The sequence below is a fragment of the Neofelis nebulosa genome, chromosome 17 (genome assembly GCF_028018385.1).
Source record: "Neofelis nebulosa isolate mNeoNeb1 chromosome 17, mNeoNeb1.pri, whole genome shotgun sequence".
In the NCBI taxonomy this organism is placed as follows: domain Eukaryota; kingdom Metazoa; phylum Chordata; class Mammalia; order Carnivora; family Felidae; genus Neofelis; species Neofelis nebulosa.
In genome coordinates, this window is record NC_080798.1 from 6,718,177 (window position 1) to 6,734,539 (window position 16,363).

Consider the following 16,363-nt stretch of genomic DNA (forward strand, 5'->3'; position numbering starts at 1 on the left):
TGCCCTCCTAGAAACATCTCAAATCCTGCTACAGCACAGGGGACGAGATGGCACCAAGATCCTCCTACAAAACCAGGCACAGCAGACCCCTGTTACCTCCCCATGGGCCAGAGCTTGGGCTCCACTCTCAGAAATGAGTCCTGGAGGGGCGCCTGGGTGGCGCAGTCGGTTAAGCGTCCGACTTCAGCCAGGTCACGATCTCACGGTCTGTGAGTTCGAGCCCCGCGTCAGGCTCTGGGCTGATGGCTCAGAGCCTGGAGCCTGTTTCCGATTCTGTGTCTCCCTCTCTCTCTGTCCCTCCCCCGTTCATGCTCTGTCTCTCTCTGTCCCAAAAAATAAAATAAACGTTGAAAAAAAAAAAAAAAAAGAAATGAGTCCTGGAGACATAACAGCTCACAGAATGAAAATGGAAGACGTCAGTAGAGCACACGTGATGGTGTTTCTGAAACCCCATGGTGATCCTAAATGTGAAACCTGTGCCAGGGACCATTTAGTTACACATTACTTCTCAAATTAATGAGCCTAGGAATCATCTGGGCATTTTCCTGTAACAGATTCTTTGGGATACTCTATGCTAAGAATTAGATTTCTGATCAGTCTGCATCTGGGAGCTGACAGAGCTCCTTCAGGACCCTGAAAATCTTCCGGGCACAATTTCTCTACCCAGCTCACTTCAACAATCAAGGCAAGTCTCCTGCTTCTCCCAAAAAGAAACTTATCCACATATCTAGTCCACCAACATTTCCTTATAACCTTTGCCTCTGAGGTGATACACTCAGCAGGTCCCACCATCATCTGTGTGTAGAAGTTCTGCTCAAATGTTGTACCTGAGACACAGGATAACAGACACAATCACAGAAATCCATGCTGAGAGACATTCTGAAAAACAAAGAGTGCATTCTTCAAAACTGTCACTTACACTGAGGACAAATTAAAAACAAGAGTGGTAACTGTTCTAGGTTAAAGAAACTAAAGAATGAAGACAATAAATTAAGTCCCTGTGACATGACTGGATCCTAGATTTCTGAAAACAGACAAAAAATGCATCATTGTATCACTGTGGGAAATCTGTCTATGGACTGTCTATGAAATGATAGCATAACACTAGTATCCTTTCTTAAGTGTGAAGGTTTTATTGCATTAGCAGAATAACCTTCACGTAAAGAGATAAATATTCTGGTATTCGGGCAAAATGTCAATATGGTGACAAATTATTCTCACATGAAACAGCAAAGACATGTCAACAGATAAAAAAGAACTGGTGAGAAAACAGTAATGATTGGTGAATTTAGATAAAGCATATGATGCGGGTGTACATTTGCTCTGAGATTACATTTTCTCCTTTACATTTTCTATTAAATTGTTCAACATCAAAAGTGACCATTTAATAAAAGGTGAAGGCATGAGGGTATGCAGATGGTGGGATCTTGCATTTTACAGCCATTCAAGGGAAAGTTCACAAGTATACATGCACTGTGAGAACATGCAAAAATGGTGGAGAGGTCAGCCCATCTCAAGAACCACTGAGACCATTCATTCATATGTGCACAAAACAACTTGATTAACAATCCACATCCCATGATGTGTGCAATGACAATATTTAACTCTTTTTTTAATTAGGAAATATAATTATTTTTCCTAATACTACAGAAAGGTTGTATATTATTCCAAACAATATACACAAAGGTTTTTTTTTGTTCTTCTTTTAATTCCAATTAGTTTTAACATATACTGTTATATTAATTTTAGGTGTGTAATATAGTGATTCAACACTTCGATATAATACCTGGTGCTCATAACAATGAGTGCACACCTTAATCCCCATCAGTAATTTAACCCATACCCCGCATCCACCTCCCCACTGGTAACCATCAGTGTATTCTCTATACTTAAGAGTCTGAGAAAGGGGTGCCTGGGTGGCTCAGTCGGTTAAGCGTTCGACTTCAACTCAGGTCATGATCTCGCCCTTCATGAGCTCAAGCACCACATCGGGCTCTGTGCTGACAGCTCAGAGCCTGGAACCTTCTTCAGATTCTGTGTCTCCCTCTCTCTCTGCCCCTCCTCTGCCAGCATGTGAATTTAGACAGATCGCTCAACCTCTGTGTCCCAAATTCTCCTTCTCTTTACAATGAAAATAATGCAATGGCAGTGCCTACGTTATACAGGTAGGAAGACCTATGAAAATACCAGAGGTACAACATGATAGCACCGATTCATGCAAACTAAGTGTTATTTAAAATTCTAACCTCAGTGGGAGAGAGTCAAAGCATAAGAGACTCTTAAAAACTGAGAAACTGAGGGTTGATGGGGGGTGGGAGGGAGGGGGGGTGATGGATATTGAGGAGGGCACCTTTTGGGATGAGCACTGGGTGTTGTATGGAAACCAATTTGACAATAAACTTCATATACTGAAAAAATAAAAAATAAAATAAATAAAATTCTAACCTCAACTCTGGGAGGCTTAACAACAACAACAACAACAAATATGTTAATTATTTTTCAGTGAATACTTGTATTCTATTTGATATGATCAATATAGTCCACACCACATGTGTTCAGGCAGGCTCCTCAGGCTCTCAAGATGATGATCTGTCACTGGGAACTGTGTGAATGGCATCAAAGCACTTACCAATATGAATGGCCTACTTATCACAGACCATCTAGGGATTCCGGGCACTTTCTCTCTTCCTTACCACCATCTCTTCCTTTTCCACCCTCATTACACATTCAGGTGCACAGTTTTGATTCTCAAGCACCTGTTTCTACCCAAGTCCTGATCATTCTCCTTAAAGGTATCCACAAGAATAGAGTTATTTGAAACACTTCCTCAATGATTTGGAATCTAACTTTGTTTTCTATCCACACAATTTTGGCAGGACATATCCAATGGTACCATCGATCTCTCAAGCATCTCTTGCTATTTTGATCAACTCAAGCAATGACAAGTTTCATATTATCTCTTTGATATATAAATCAGGAATATATTCAGAATTGATTTATCCCATGATGTAGGTAATGATTCACGTTGTATGTTTTTTTTTCCAATATGAGTAACGATTATCAGTTTCTAAAAAGGTTGTTATTAGTATTCAGCGTTCTTTCCACTTGCTATCACTTACCTTTGCTTCTTCCCAATCAAACCACCTCATCTTTAGTGCTGACACTTCCATGGAATATCCTGGTACTTCTCTCCATCTCCTCCTGCCTCTTCAAGTCTTTGGCAAGCCCAAAGGAGCAACCCACCAAAGTTACTCTTGATGTCAAAATCTTCAAGGAACCTTTTTGTTCACAGGAATGACTTTGGTTATAATTTAAAGGAAAATGTACTGAATGATAGAATAGGTTCTGGGGATTTGGCAATAGCAATAATCTTACCACAGTCGATAGTCTGACTCCTGGACAATTTCTCTCTTCCTCACCATTATGTCTTCCATTACCACACCAAAGGGAGGTTGAGACCCACAGAGTTGATTCTCATGCACCTAATTATAGCCAACTCCTTGGTGATGCTCTCAAAAGGTGTCCCCAAGACATTGGCTTGGGGGTAAAATATTTCTTCAATGAATTTGGATGCAAACTTCTTTTGTATGTTCAGAGGGTGGGCAGGGGAATGTCCATTGGCAGCACCTGCCTCTTGAGTGTCTTCCAGACCATCGTGATCAGCCCCATGAACTCCTCATAGAAGTATCTTAAAGTCAAAGCTCCAAAGTATGTTGGCATGTCCATTTCCCTCTTCTGGATCATATGTATGATAGAAAATTTTATCATTCCTATGTATGTGTTGTATGTGTCAGGGAAACAGAGCAGCCAAAAAAAAAAATCACAAAGAAAAGGGATTTTGAATACTGTTCTACATCTGACCATGAGACAATCTCAGGGTCACTCTATGCAATACTGATAGTATTCCCTGAAGTTTCACTTCCTGGACTCAGGATCTGGGCCAGCAGCTCCAGGGTTTTCATCCTGCACAGGCACAAGCACAGGTCCAACACATTCACAGCACTCATGTTTCCCCCAGATCCTCTGCTGAGTCTAGAGCAACCCACCATTACTTCCTCACTGACCTAATTTCTGCATGTTTTCCAACTGTCAGTCCCTTTCTGATAATGAGACAAGATTCCACAGTATCTAGCTTCTGCTTTTTCTGGATAAGGAACACTATCTTAGCAGAAAAATGTTAAGTTGTATCATTTTGCACAATCCTCAGTTGATTATTCACTCATCACATTGGAAAAGTCAATAGCATCTTATTTTTAAATTTTTTAAATGTTTATTTATTTGTGTGTATGTGTGTGTGAGAGAGAGAGAAAGAGAAAGTCGGGTGGGGGAGTGGCAGAGAGAGACGGACTGAGAATCTGATGCAGATCAGATCTGGTGCTATCAGCACATGGGGCTAGAACCCATGAACCATGAGATCATAACCTGAGCTAAAGTCGGACACTCAACTGACTGAGCCACCCACGCACCCCAATATGGCATCTAAAAGACTAAGCCACTTGTCATTCTATGGTGGACCCTAATGGGTATTTGGGATTCCTTCTGATGGATGAATGTAGGAACCATATAGGCACAGTAGAGGTGAATAATGCAGGTTCACCTCATCCTGATACATAGTATCCTGTTGATAGTGGTCTCAATCAAATGTTATTTGATGAAAATTGAATGAATCTGATCCTAGCCATTTGCGAGATTAATCAGAGCATTTGAACAAGGGATGAATTCATGGGAAATTGTGACAGGAGCCAATACAGTCCAGAAATGACTGCTGGATACTGTTGGAAGACAGTTCTACCATGGGTTTCTCACGTATGTACATGCCTCCTACAGAAGCATGGACAGCTTTTCTTCTATGCTGGATTACCTTATGTGTGATTAGAAAAATACCTTGGGAGACAAGAACAGTGTCACCCAATGGAACACCATACTGACTTATTTGCTGTACAGGGAAACAAAGCTAAAGTCTTCCCCAGGGTCAAAGAGTACAGCAGGTGTGCTAGAATACCCCTTTATAAATCTTGGATTTTGTATACTCAGGGTTCCTCAGGTGTGATGTAAACACTCCATGTGTAGCATTCATCGGGACCCCTCCAAGGCACCATGATTGGAATAAGGTCAGGACAAGGAAGAGGGCCTTGGAAAACTGTTGGAATCAGGATGTTCATGCTGCCTGCTGGGCCATGAGTAATAAAGTGCTTTGCATTCAATCTAGGAATCTCTTGTCTTCTGCTGGTAGCTATTAAGACTTGCAGGCTAATCTCAAACTCTCACGGTTTCTTTTTTTTTATTATTTTTTTTTTATTTTTGGGACAGAGAGAGACAGAGCATGAACGGGGGAGGGGCAGAGAGAGAGGGAGACACAGAATCGGAAACAGGCTCCAGGCTCCGAGCCATCAGCCCAGAGCCTGATGCGGGGCTCGAACTCACGGACTGCGAGATCGTGACCTGGCTGAAGTCGGACGCTTAACCGACTGCGCCACCCAGGCGCCCCAAACTCTCACGGTTTCTGAAATAACCATAGTTGTGATGCAAAACAAACAGGCAGAGCCAGAGATTGAAATATAGGTGATAGAAGATAGATAAATAGGAGAAACTCTTTAAAATATGGATTATACTGAAGCAAAGCTCAACTACTCTTTAAATCACAATATACTCAGGTATTCAGGTAACACGGAGACTTGAGAGAGCCTACCGATCCCTATCCAAATGGAGAAGAAGGTAACTTGTTTGGGCAGATCAGCAACTTGGCAGACAGGAGGGGAGGAATTGCAGGGGAAGGCACTGCATAGGAAGAGGGCAAAGATCCAAGAAGCCTCATAAACAGTGCAGTTCAGAGGGCCAATGGAAGAAAAACAACTATTTTAAGAGGATACCAACTCTTTGCCCTAGACTGCTCTGGAATCTTCTGTCATTCTGACCACATCTTTCAACATCCACATAGATTCCAGATGTTTTTCTGTGTAAGAGGATTCTTTTGGGAATGTTCACTGAGGGCTTCAGTTTGATGTCTGTCCTTATAGACAGCATGTCTAATTTTATGGGGAAAGCTATTTTCACAACACAGGAGATCCTGATAGTGTCAGCTTGTGGGAATTAGCACAAACTCCTGGGAAAACGTTAGCCTTTCAAGACTGTGGAACTGGTAGACTGAAAGACAAGATTTCAGAGGGTTAAAGCTAGACCCAGCTAATATCTAGGTCAAGTGTAGAATAGACAGAGACCCCAAGGAATATATTTACATGATGAGAGAAAGAATATGAAATAAATGGATGTCAGGAGAAGAGCAGAGAGATCAGGTTGCCCTTCCAAGCTTAGAATCGATTAGGTGAATATTGAAATGTTGATGTAATTTTTTGTGTGCTGTTCTGACCCATTTGTGAGGCCCTGGTTAGAGGTGAATAATTTCTGCCCTGCTGAGCAGCTGATTAAGTCCACACATCAAATCACAGTGAGCCTTGTGGCACTGTAACTTGTTCCAATCCTCATCCAATCTCTTCAACTCCATGGAAGCCTTGCAAACCAATCACCTTGCAACTACAGTAACAGTTAAAATCAATAACCTAGCATCCAGTCAGTGGGGGAGGGATAATGAGATTCAAACCAATTCTATCAAACTCTAATCAAATTTAAAGAGGAAGTGAGATATTACAACTTACTCTATGAATCTAGCATTCTTCTGATGCCAAAACCATTACAAGAAATTTATAGATTAGCATCTCTCACTAACCAAATGGGGAAATAAAATGCTCAAAATAAAACACAGGCTTTTCTGGCCCATACTTGAACAAAATTTAAAAAACAAAATTGAAATCAGATTGACAGAAAATAAGCAGTTCTTTAAAAATCAATAACAAATCTACTACAATTAAATACGGAATTTAATCAAGTGGCAGAAAACAAAATCCATGAAAACATTTCATGCTTTGTTTCCCAGTAGGCAGTATGTTAGCTCTATCCCACAAAGTTGGACGTGCACTATTCTTATTAAATCAGTTCAAGATGGCACCTGATTGGAGCCTTCCACTTCGACTCATCTTTATTTAGAAGTGTGTTTTCTGAGTTCAGATTATCTAGGATAATTTTCTAATATCTTTTTCCTACCAGCTACTAACTTCATTCCATTATGATCACAGATCATGTCTTGTAATTCCTTTGTTTAGGCTGGTTTTGTCCCAGAATTTGGCTTATCATGTTGAATAGTTCTCATGACCTTGTAAAGAATGTGTATCTGCCATTGTGGAGTAGGTGCCCCATTTAGATCACCATGGTTGACACACTGCTCAAGTTTTCCATATCCCTACTGATCTTCTGTGACCTTCATACACAGCCTGTAAATATTGTGAAACATAATTGTGAGATTCTCTATTTCTCTTTTTGCTCCCTCACAAATTTTAAAGCTCTGATGGTAGGTACTCAGACTTTCAGGATTGTTACAACTTCCTGGTCACTTTATCCTTCTCTCAAAGTGTTAGATCCCTCCTGCTACCTACAACTTTTCCTGAAGTCTCCTTTGTAAAATCATAAACTAGGCTCTGCAGCTTTCTTATCTTCCTGTACCATCTCTGGGACAGCACTGTGGTACAATTCACATGCAATTCACCACCTACAGTGCACAGTGGTTTCAATGTGTTTTTTTTTTAACATACACCTGTGCACATATTAACACAACCAATTCCTAATATTTTTATCACCACACACACAAAAAACTTGTAGCCTTCAACCATCACCCTAAGTAGCTTCATCCCTCCAAACTCTGGGCACCATAAGCTTATTTTCTGTTTCCATCCATTTGTCCAGTAGGGACATTTCCTACAAATGGAATCTATCATCTTTTGGAATTGACTTCTTTTAAATAACATAATATTTTCAAGGTGCAACCACACTGTAGCATGTGTCAGGAATTTCCTCTTTTTTTTTTTTCTTGAGAGACAGAGAGAGGGGGGAGGAGTGAGGGAGGGAGGAAAAGTGTGAGTAGCGGAAGGGTGGAGGGAGAGAGAGAATCTTAAGCAATCTCCCCGTTCAGCATGGAGCCTGACATGGGGCTCAATCCCATCATGTTGGGATCATGACCTGAGTCGCAATTAGGAGTCACATGCTCAACAAACCAAGCCACCCATGACCTGCCTCCTTTTAAAAAACTTTTTAATATGTATGTTTAATGTACATACAGCAAATTTTACTGTCCAATGTACAGTTCTATCATTTGTCATACACTTCTTTCATCAACTTGCCAGAAATTCTCCCTTTGTCATCATACTCCCTGTTCCTGAGACTCGGTGAGACACCCAAATAAACTTCTAACACACTCTAACACGAGGGCATTATCTTTCATCCACCTCAGACTCCGAATCAGAGACCACCTAGGGCATGAGTCTCTTGAGGCCAGAGACACTGTGCCTGCCCAGGCATCCTGCTCAGGACACAGTCTGGAGCTCTAAGCCCCCAGGGTGCACCGCAGGGGCTATCACGCCCCATGTCACTTCCACTGGTGGAGGTTAGCAGTTGTGGAAAATCGGACCCCCCTCAGCACATCACGCTTTCCCACACCAAACAGGCCTTTGTCCAAACCATTCCATACCTTAGAGAGCAGTTCCCATTCAATTCTCAGATCATTGCATAGATGTCTCCCCTTCCCTGCACCTCTGCAGGCTTGGCCCTGAACCCCAGAGCCACACTCCACCACCACGTGTCTGTCTCCCTGACCCAGAATTTCCATCCCTGGCCTGGCATCGTGAGTATGCCCTGGAGTCTGTCTCCTGTGACAGAGTCGGGAAATGTTGGGTCTAATCTCTGTTCCAAGTTTCACTCAAAACAACCTCCACCAACATCTTAGGAAGACTGTTACAGTGAGTTTGCCGATAGGGAAGGGAAGGCCTGGGATGCTCTCTCCCCCTTCATTGTGTCAACAGAAGGGCAAGACTCCCAATAAAAAGAGATGTTGAGGCATTGCATTTTTCATTGCTTGCTCTCCGTGTTCTGGGATCTCTCTCCACCCCAACAGCTCTGGGTCTTGTTAGCTGAGGCTGCACATTAAATATCATACAATTTTATCCGTCCCATATACCTCAATAAAACCGTGCAAGGGAGTCACAAGTGCGCTATGCACAGATACCTCTGATCGGAAACAGGCTCAATCAGCAGCTTCATTCTGATCAGTCTCTGTGAGAACAGGCCTCACCAAGGGCACTGAATGAGAGACCCACACAATTATTATAGCAGTAAAATGTGCTTCCGCTGTTCACAGCCCGTTAAGGTTTGCGGTGGGTGGGGGGAAGTGAGGGAAGTCATTCATCTGCCATCCACTGTTTTCCAAGTCGCACACTCAACAGCTAGACCCCTGGCAGCAGCCCAGGAATCTGACATACGACCAGTGAAGGAAGGACTGCCTCTGATTTCGGATTTGCAGAGCCAGCACCGAGACTAACCAGACCCAGTGGCCCAGGGGACACCACGAGAGTTCAGCCTACCTAAACCATCAGCAAAGGGGGCCATGCATTTAGGGGACCCTCAGGATATTGAGGGTTCCTAGTGCCAGTGGCTTTGGCTACACCGTGGAGCTAAAAATTTCTTCGGAAGGGATGGGTATGACTTTTTCTTGTCAACATGGCATGTTGCTGGAAAGAGCGAGCCTTCATTCTTGAATAGGCACTTCCATTTGACACGAGAAACGTGAGGCCCTTCCTTACTCTCTTACCAGTGAGTCCATGTTGACTCATTCCAAAAGTGGAATATGAAGCCACACAGTGAAAACACTACTAAGGGTCAGTTTTGAGGAGAGCACACTAGCAAGTTAATCAGTGTATTGTTAAAAATTTATTTATTTAGTTTTAAAACTGCTGTTTCAAAACAGTGCACCAGTTAACTGTGTTGCACGAGCCCCCAAAGCACATACCATGGGGTGCTTCTGGGTCGAGGTTTCCTCCCTTTGCCAGAGGCTCCAAATGACAGACACAGCACTCACAGAGACCTGTGCTGTCTCCCACACCCGAGGGGTTCAGTAAGACTTGACTTCCTTCTAGGTGACAGGAAGGAAACAAGAGGATTTTTCCCTCACTGCTGGAGGGACTGAGCACTTTACTAGTGAATTTTATTGGGTTCTGAATTGCTTGGGTTATATCAGTCACCCCTACTGGCAGAGGTGATGGCACATTAGACAGAGCGATTAAGACTGAGGCCTCTAACAGGCCAACAGACAGAATATCACATACGTTATGAAAACTTGGTACATCAGAGGTGGACGGAAACCCCCCAATGATGGCAAATGAAAGGCTGCGTGTCCCAGTAACACTTCTCTACCTGCACCTCACCCTGATTGGGACAATCCTGTCTGGAACTTCTGGAATGGGGAAGCAAAGCCTATAACACAACAATTCCTATTACATTGTGACATAGAAACAAACTGGTTGTTGAACTTGTTCCAAAGGGTCCTGCAATGGTCTGTTTGTGTTTCCTAAAAACACATATATTGAAACCTAACCCACAAGGTGATGGCATTTGGAGGTGGGGCCTTTGGGAAGTGACCTGAAGGCTCTGCCCTCATGAAAGTGATGGGTGCCCTTTACAAAGAGACCTGAGAACTCCCTCTTCTATTCTGTCTTATGACGATAGCAGAAGGCTGCAACCCAGAGAAAGGCCCTCAACAACCACACTGGCACCGTGATCTCAGATTTTCAAACTCCATACCTGGGAGATGTGAACTCATTTCTACACTATACACTTGTGAATTTTCTTGTAGCAGTCCACACAGACTCAGAAAGCACTCAATTACCACATCAACTCAACTTCCCACTGTTACTATGGCAACACACAAAGGTTAGTCCTTGTACTGCTCAATTGCTATCCCATCCACATTGCCAAGACTTCAAGAAATGTAAAGGGTATAAGATTTTACCCCATTTGCAAACCAGTAAGTGAGCCTGCCAGCTGCATGGATGCTGCAAGAAGACATGAGACTCCAGGGACCGAGACAAAAGGCAGTATTATTCACACACAATAGGCAGCAAGAGATTCGTGGTCACATCTGTTCCCCTTGTTTCCACATATAACATCGTGTATTCTGAAAGAATTGAAATTTGTTAGCTTATCAGAAAAAAATAGAATTCACTATCCACACATACAGCAATTCAGTTCTGGAAGGATTGCCAATCTAAAGATTAACATGATATAAAGATTTTGGTGGCACCTGGGTTGATCAGTCATTTGAGCTGCTGACTCTCGATTTCTGCTAAGTAGGGGGAGATCAAGCCCCATCTTGGGTTCCACCTGAGAGTAGAGCCTGCTAAAGATTCTCTCCCTCTCTCTTTCTCTCACTCTTTCCATCTGCCCCTCTCCCCCTTCATGCTCTCTCTCTCTACAATAAAATTAAAAATAACTTAAAAAAGGGAAGTATTCTTGAACAGAAATAAGCATTATGTATAAAGGAGGGAAGAGTTATATTAACATTAAAACGTTCTTCTTTCTTCTCGGGGCACCTGGGTGGCTCAGTTGGTTAAGTATCTGACTTTGGTTCAGGTCGTGGTCTCACCGTTTGTGAGTTTGTGTCAGCTGTGCTGACAGCTCAGAGCCTAGAGCCTGCTTCATATTCTCTCTCTCTCTCTCTCTCTGCCCCTCCCCCACTCATACTCTGTGTCTCTCTCTCACAAATAAACATTAGAAAATAAAAAGAATTTAAAGACTTTCTTCTCATCAGCACACACAACGACAGGCAGCATGTGGGTAACTCAGTCAGTTCAGCATCCCACTCTTGAGTTCAGGTCAGGTCAAGATCTCACAGTTCGAGGGTTTGAGCCCATCATCAGGTTCTGCGCTGACAGCATCAAGCCTGCTTGGGATTCTCTCTCCCTCTCTCTCTCTGAGTGTCCCCCAACTCGTGCACATGCTGTCTCTCACTTTCTCTCGCTCAAAATAAATAAATTTCAAGAAAAAAAAATGAACATACAAAGACACAGAGAGAGCATGAGAAAAAAGAGACCAAGAAAGGAAACACGTCTAACAAATATACAGACCTACTACAAAACATTGAGAAAAGGACAACACGAGGAGCGCCTGGGTGACTCAGTCAGGTGGGCATCCGACTTTGGCTCGCGTCATGATCTCGTGGTTTGTGAGTTCAGCCCCACGTTGGGCTCTGTGCTGACAGCTCAGAGCCTGGAGCCTGCTTTGGATTCTGTGTCTCCCTCTCTCTCTGCCCCTCTCCTGCTCATGCTCTCTCTCTCTCTCTGTCTCTCAAAAATAAATGTAAAAAAAAATTTTTTTAAGAAAAGGACAACATGATAGAAAAAACTGGACAAAATAAAACTAAGGTATACTTGAAAAAGATATTTCCCAATGTCTAAGGAATATGTGAAACAATGCACAACTTCCATAGTAATCAAGGAGAGTATAAGAAAATCACTACTTGATGAGGTGCCTGAGTGGCTCAGTCCGTTAAGCATCTGACTTTGGCTCAGGTCATGATCTCCTGGTTTGTGAGTTCGAGCCCTGTGTCGGGCTCTGTGCTGACAGCTTGGAGCCTGGAGCCTGCTTCTGATTCTGTCTCCCTATCTCTCTGCTCCTCCCCTGTTCACACTCTGTCTCTCTCTCAAAAATAAACATTTTTTAAGACAAATTAAAAAAAAAAGAAGTTCACTACTTCATACCAGTGCACACCGACCAGAAGTCAAAAAGAAAAAGGAAAAAAAATCAACACTGTTGACAAGCACGTCCACAAACCAAAAATCTCCTACACTGCTGGTGGGTGTGAACGTTTGTACAATTTTTCAAACTCCTTGGGCACTGTTTCCTAAAGGTGCAGAGATGTAAACCTGTCACCATTCAACTCCATTGTTACTTCTATGGCCAGCAGAAAGTTTTATGCGTGCTAACAAAGCATGGTAGAAATTTACATACAGGATTATTCCTAATAGACCCAAACTGAAAACCACCACTATCCTAAAAGTGGAGTGACTGAGTTAATAGTTTCAAATGTATGCAGTAGAACCCTCTCTGCAGCAATGCCAATGAATGATCAATAACAACATGCAGCAGTAAGTTCACAAACAACAGAAAAAATGACAAAAGCCAAATACAAAGAGTTCGTGCTCTATTACTTCCTTTATATCAGTACTAAAGAGCCTAAAGTGACCTATGCTGTTCCATGTCACGGCATGTATGACCGTGATGAGGACTGACCGGTAAGGAGCACAAGGGGCTTCTGAGTCTGACAATATTTTATCTATTGAACTAAATACCTGGTACAGAGTGTGATCACTTTGTGAACTTTCCTTGAGCGACACACTTATGACAGGAGAATGTGCCTTTATATATTTTTAAAGCATACTTTTATATATTTTTTTTCTTTTAGAAAGAGAGACAGAGCACAAGGCTGGGAGAGGGGCAGAGGGAGAGAGAGAGAATCTCAAGCAGGCTCCACATTTATCATGCAGCTCGATTCTCTCTCTCCTTCTGACCCTCTCTATTCTCACACTCTCTCTCTAAAATAAATTTTTTTTAAATCAGCTAAAATTTTAATCTATGCTCTCCACTATCCGCTCCAGTCCAATCTGACCATTTCTGTCTGAAAATGTTTACTCATGCTCACCTCCCATGTTTCCATAACATCATACTTCGCCTAACTACCACCTGCCTAAGGATGAAATGTGCCACAATCATAACTGGGTGTCCAAGGCTTTATTCATTTACTGAATTTTTCCTCTGATACCATTCTCTTCAGTGTCAGTGTTGAGCAGCCACAGGCTGATCCATTTCCAGGCTCCTTTTGCTTTAATTCCATGCCTACATCACTTCAGGGATATTTGCTGTAACAAATTTACATGACACTCCCAAAAACTTCTGCATAATATCCAGATTGTTTCAGGATCTGATGATTGAAATTGCGTAATTTATGAACTCCTCCACTAAAATCATCAGCAAAACTTCAATAAGGATTTACAAGATAATGATATAATATTGCATTATGATTACTATCGTAACTTATTTTTCACTTTAAAGGAGATGTTAAGCATGTTCTGCTTACCATTATTAAGTTAGCCTCTCACAATTATACAGGACTCAGAGGTGAAGAAGGAATAACTGACATGAGGAACATTATGGAAATTCCTACAATTTACACAATTCTCATAAAATGAGGGCATTTTATATTCCTTATACAGGGAAAGCAGACCATGGATACCCTGGGGTCTCGGCTCATGAGCAGAAAGGGACTGACAACTGGGAAACACAGAGCGATCACTGAACTGGTGTTCACGAGGTACCAGGTGGGACAGTCAAAAACAGACAAAACAATTTGAAAGACAGATGAAAGGGTATTAAAGTAGACAAAGGTACACACCAGGAGGAAAATGGTTTTGGTGGCTGTGGACTCGGGGGATGATGTGGAGGAGACACTGATCCGATGAATGTGTTGGACCCTCTGCTTGTGCTGGTACAGAAGGAAAACCATAGAAACGCTGGCCCAGAGCATGAGCCCCACAAACAACACATCAGGTAATGTTAACAACATTGTATTCAATGAATTTGTGGTTTTCTCATAACGAACAGCTGAACAGTACCCAAAACTTTTTCTGTTTGTGATGTTATTCTTGTTCAAAGTGCTACCCATAACCACAGGATACATGATATTTATCAATATCTGCAAGACCCAGCATAGGACAAGTGAAGGGACAAGGCACTTGAGAGCTTTCTCTTTAAGCGCTGCCCATCTGGAGTTCTGGGGGCTGATCGTGATGGCCTGGAAGACACTCAAGAGGCAGGTCATGCCAATGGACACGCCCCTGCCCACGCCGCGAACATAGGGGAAGAATTTACATCCAAAATCACTGAACACGTTATACCACCCAAAAGTTGACAGTGTATGGTGTATTCCAAAAGAGACCAGGACCAAAATTTTGGCTACAATCAGGTTCTTGACAATCAAATCTGTGGGCCTTGGCCTACACCCAGTGAAAGAAAAAAGGACATAATGGTAAAGAAGAGACAAGTTCCCCAGGATTCCAACCACAGTCTGGATTAAGAAGATCACTCTTATTGCCAGATCCCTGGTGGCCGTCCTGTCTGTCCTCAGTGACTGATACTTGTCTTCTGAGCTAGAGGATCCTGCGTGGGAATAGGAGGCAGAGGCCAGACAAATCATGTCAACTGAAATCTGATATTCTCCACTCACCAACACTTCTTACTTTCAAATAATTACTTAAAGTTCTTCAGTCATTTGAGGCCTTCCAAGAGTTGCATGAACAACCATTACACAACACTTGCCATGTGTGAAACAACAGTATAACTACCACCCATGAAATAACTTATTTCTCATTAAATACATGAGGCAGGCACTGCTGCCTTCCTTAGAAACATAAGGACCACAGAAGAACAGAGAGGTTAAGTGCTTGTCTACATTCACGCATTAATTAGGGGCAGACAGGTGATGAGAACTTGGCTGCGCTGTGCAGAAAGTTAGTGCATTCAATTAATGATATACAAAAACACTGCTTAGCTGTGTTCTGTAAATAAACCAGATCTATATTTAGCTTTATGTTTACACTTTGCCATTTCAAGATGGATGGCGGTGTTTACATGCAATTTTTGCTAATGAAAATGTTCCATTATTTATGAACACCCTTTCTATAAGCAACTATAAACCGCGAATACCACCCTAGAGATCTCAGAAAACTGTAGATGCACTGACTGCTGTCCAACAAAGCTGAAGGTTCCTGCCTCATGGAAACCTGGTTTTAATGAATGCAAGAAGGGCTCCATATTAAGAAGGCAACAGAAGGAATCATTGTTTTTTTCCAGAAACAAAAGTACTATTCCTAAGACCTTGGAACTCAAGACAGAAAACATTAGTTCCTGCTTAAACGATGTATACTGGAAACAAAATTACTACTATTTTCACAATCTATAGGTATCAATTTGTTAAAACCTCAGTTAAATAAAATTAGTAAAAGTTAAGCATGATTTGTGAAAGATACTGAAATACAAGGGGCGCCTGGGTCAGTAGGTTAAGGGTCCAAAACTTGATCTCAACTCAGGTCTTGATCTCTGGTCCTGAGTTCAAGCTTGTGTTGAGGTCTGTGCTGGGCATGAAGCCTATTTAAGGAAAAAGAAAAAGAAAAGAAAGACAGGACACATGCATAATGGAATGTCAGGCAAATACCTTGTGTCACTTGTAAGTGAAATAATCTTGGATTGGTTTTATAATATTTAATAGAGCAGAAATATCATAAGATACATTGGAGGCTAAGAATCTTGCAAGAAACTTACTAAGTTCTATTTTTCTTACGTGCTGCTTCCCTGTTAACTGGGAAAAGCCTCTCCATGTTTAATTCACAGACACTTCTTATATCTATTAAACACTTCAAATACCTGGAGTTAG

The 16,363-nt window shown here is 42.1% G+C and overlaps 1 protein-coding gene and 1 pseudogene across 1 annotated transcript; one reads left to right on the plus strand and one right to left on the minus strand.

Annotated features, from left to right (window-relative positions):
• The first annotated feature begins 3,257 nt into the window (after positions 1–3,257).
• LOC131500144 (vomeronasal type-1 receptor 4-like) lies at positions 3,258–4,181 on the plus strand (annotated as a pseudogene).
• Positions 4,182–14,101: 9,920 nt separating this feature from the next.
• On the minus strand, positions 14,102–15,377 carry LOC131499895 (vomeronasal type-1 receptor 4-like). Its single transcript, XM_058708445.1, has one exon. The coding sequence runs from the start codon at positions 15,125–15,127 to the stop codon at positions 14,102–14,104; it is 1,026 nt and encodes a 341-aa protein (XP_058564428.1). The 5' UTR covers positions 15,128–15,377.
• Positions 15,378–16,363: the final 986 nt, after the last annotated feature.

Coding starts and splice junctions, on each gene's coding strand:
- LOC131499895 (XM_058708445.1), bottom strand. CDS start 15,127: ATGATTTGTCTGGCCTCTGCCTCCTATTCCCACGCAGGATCCTCTAGC.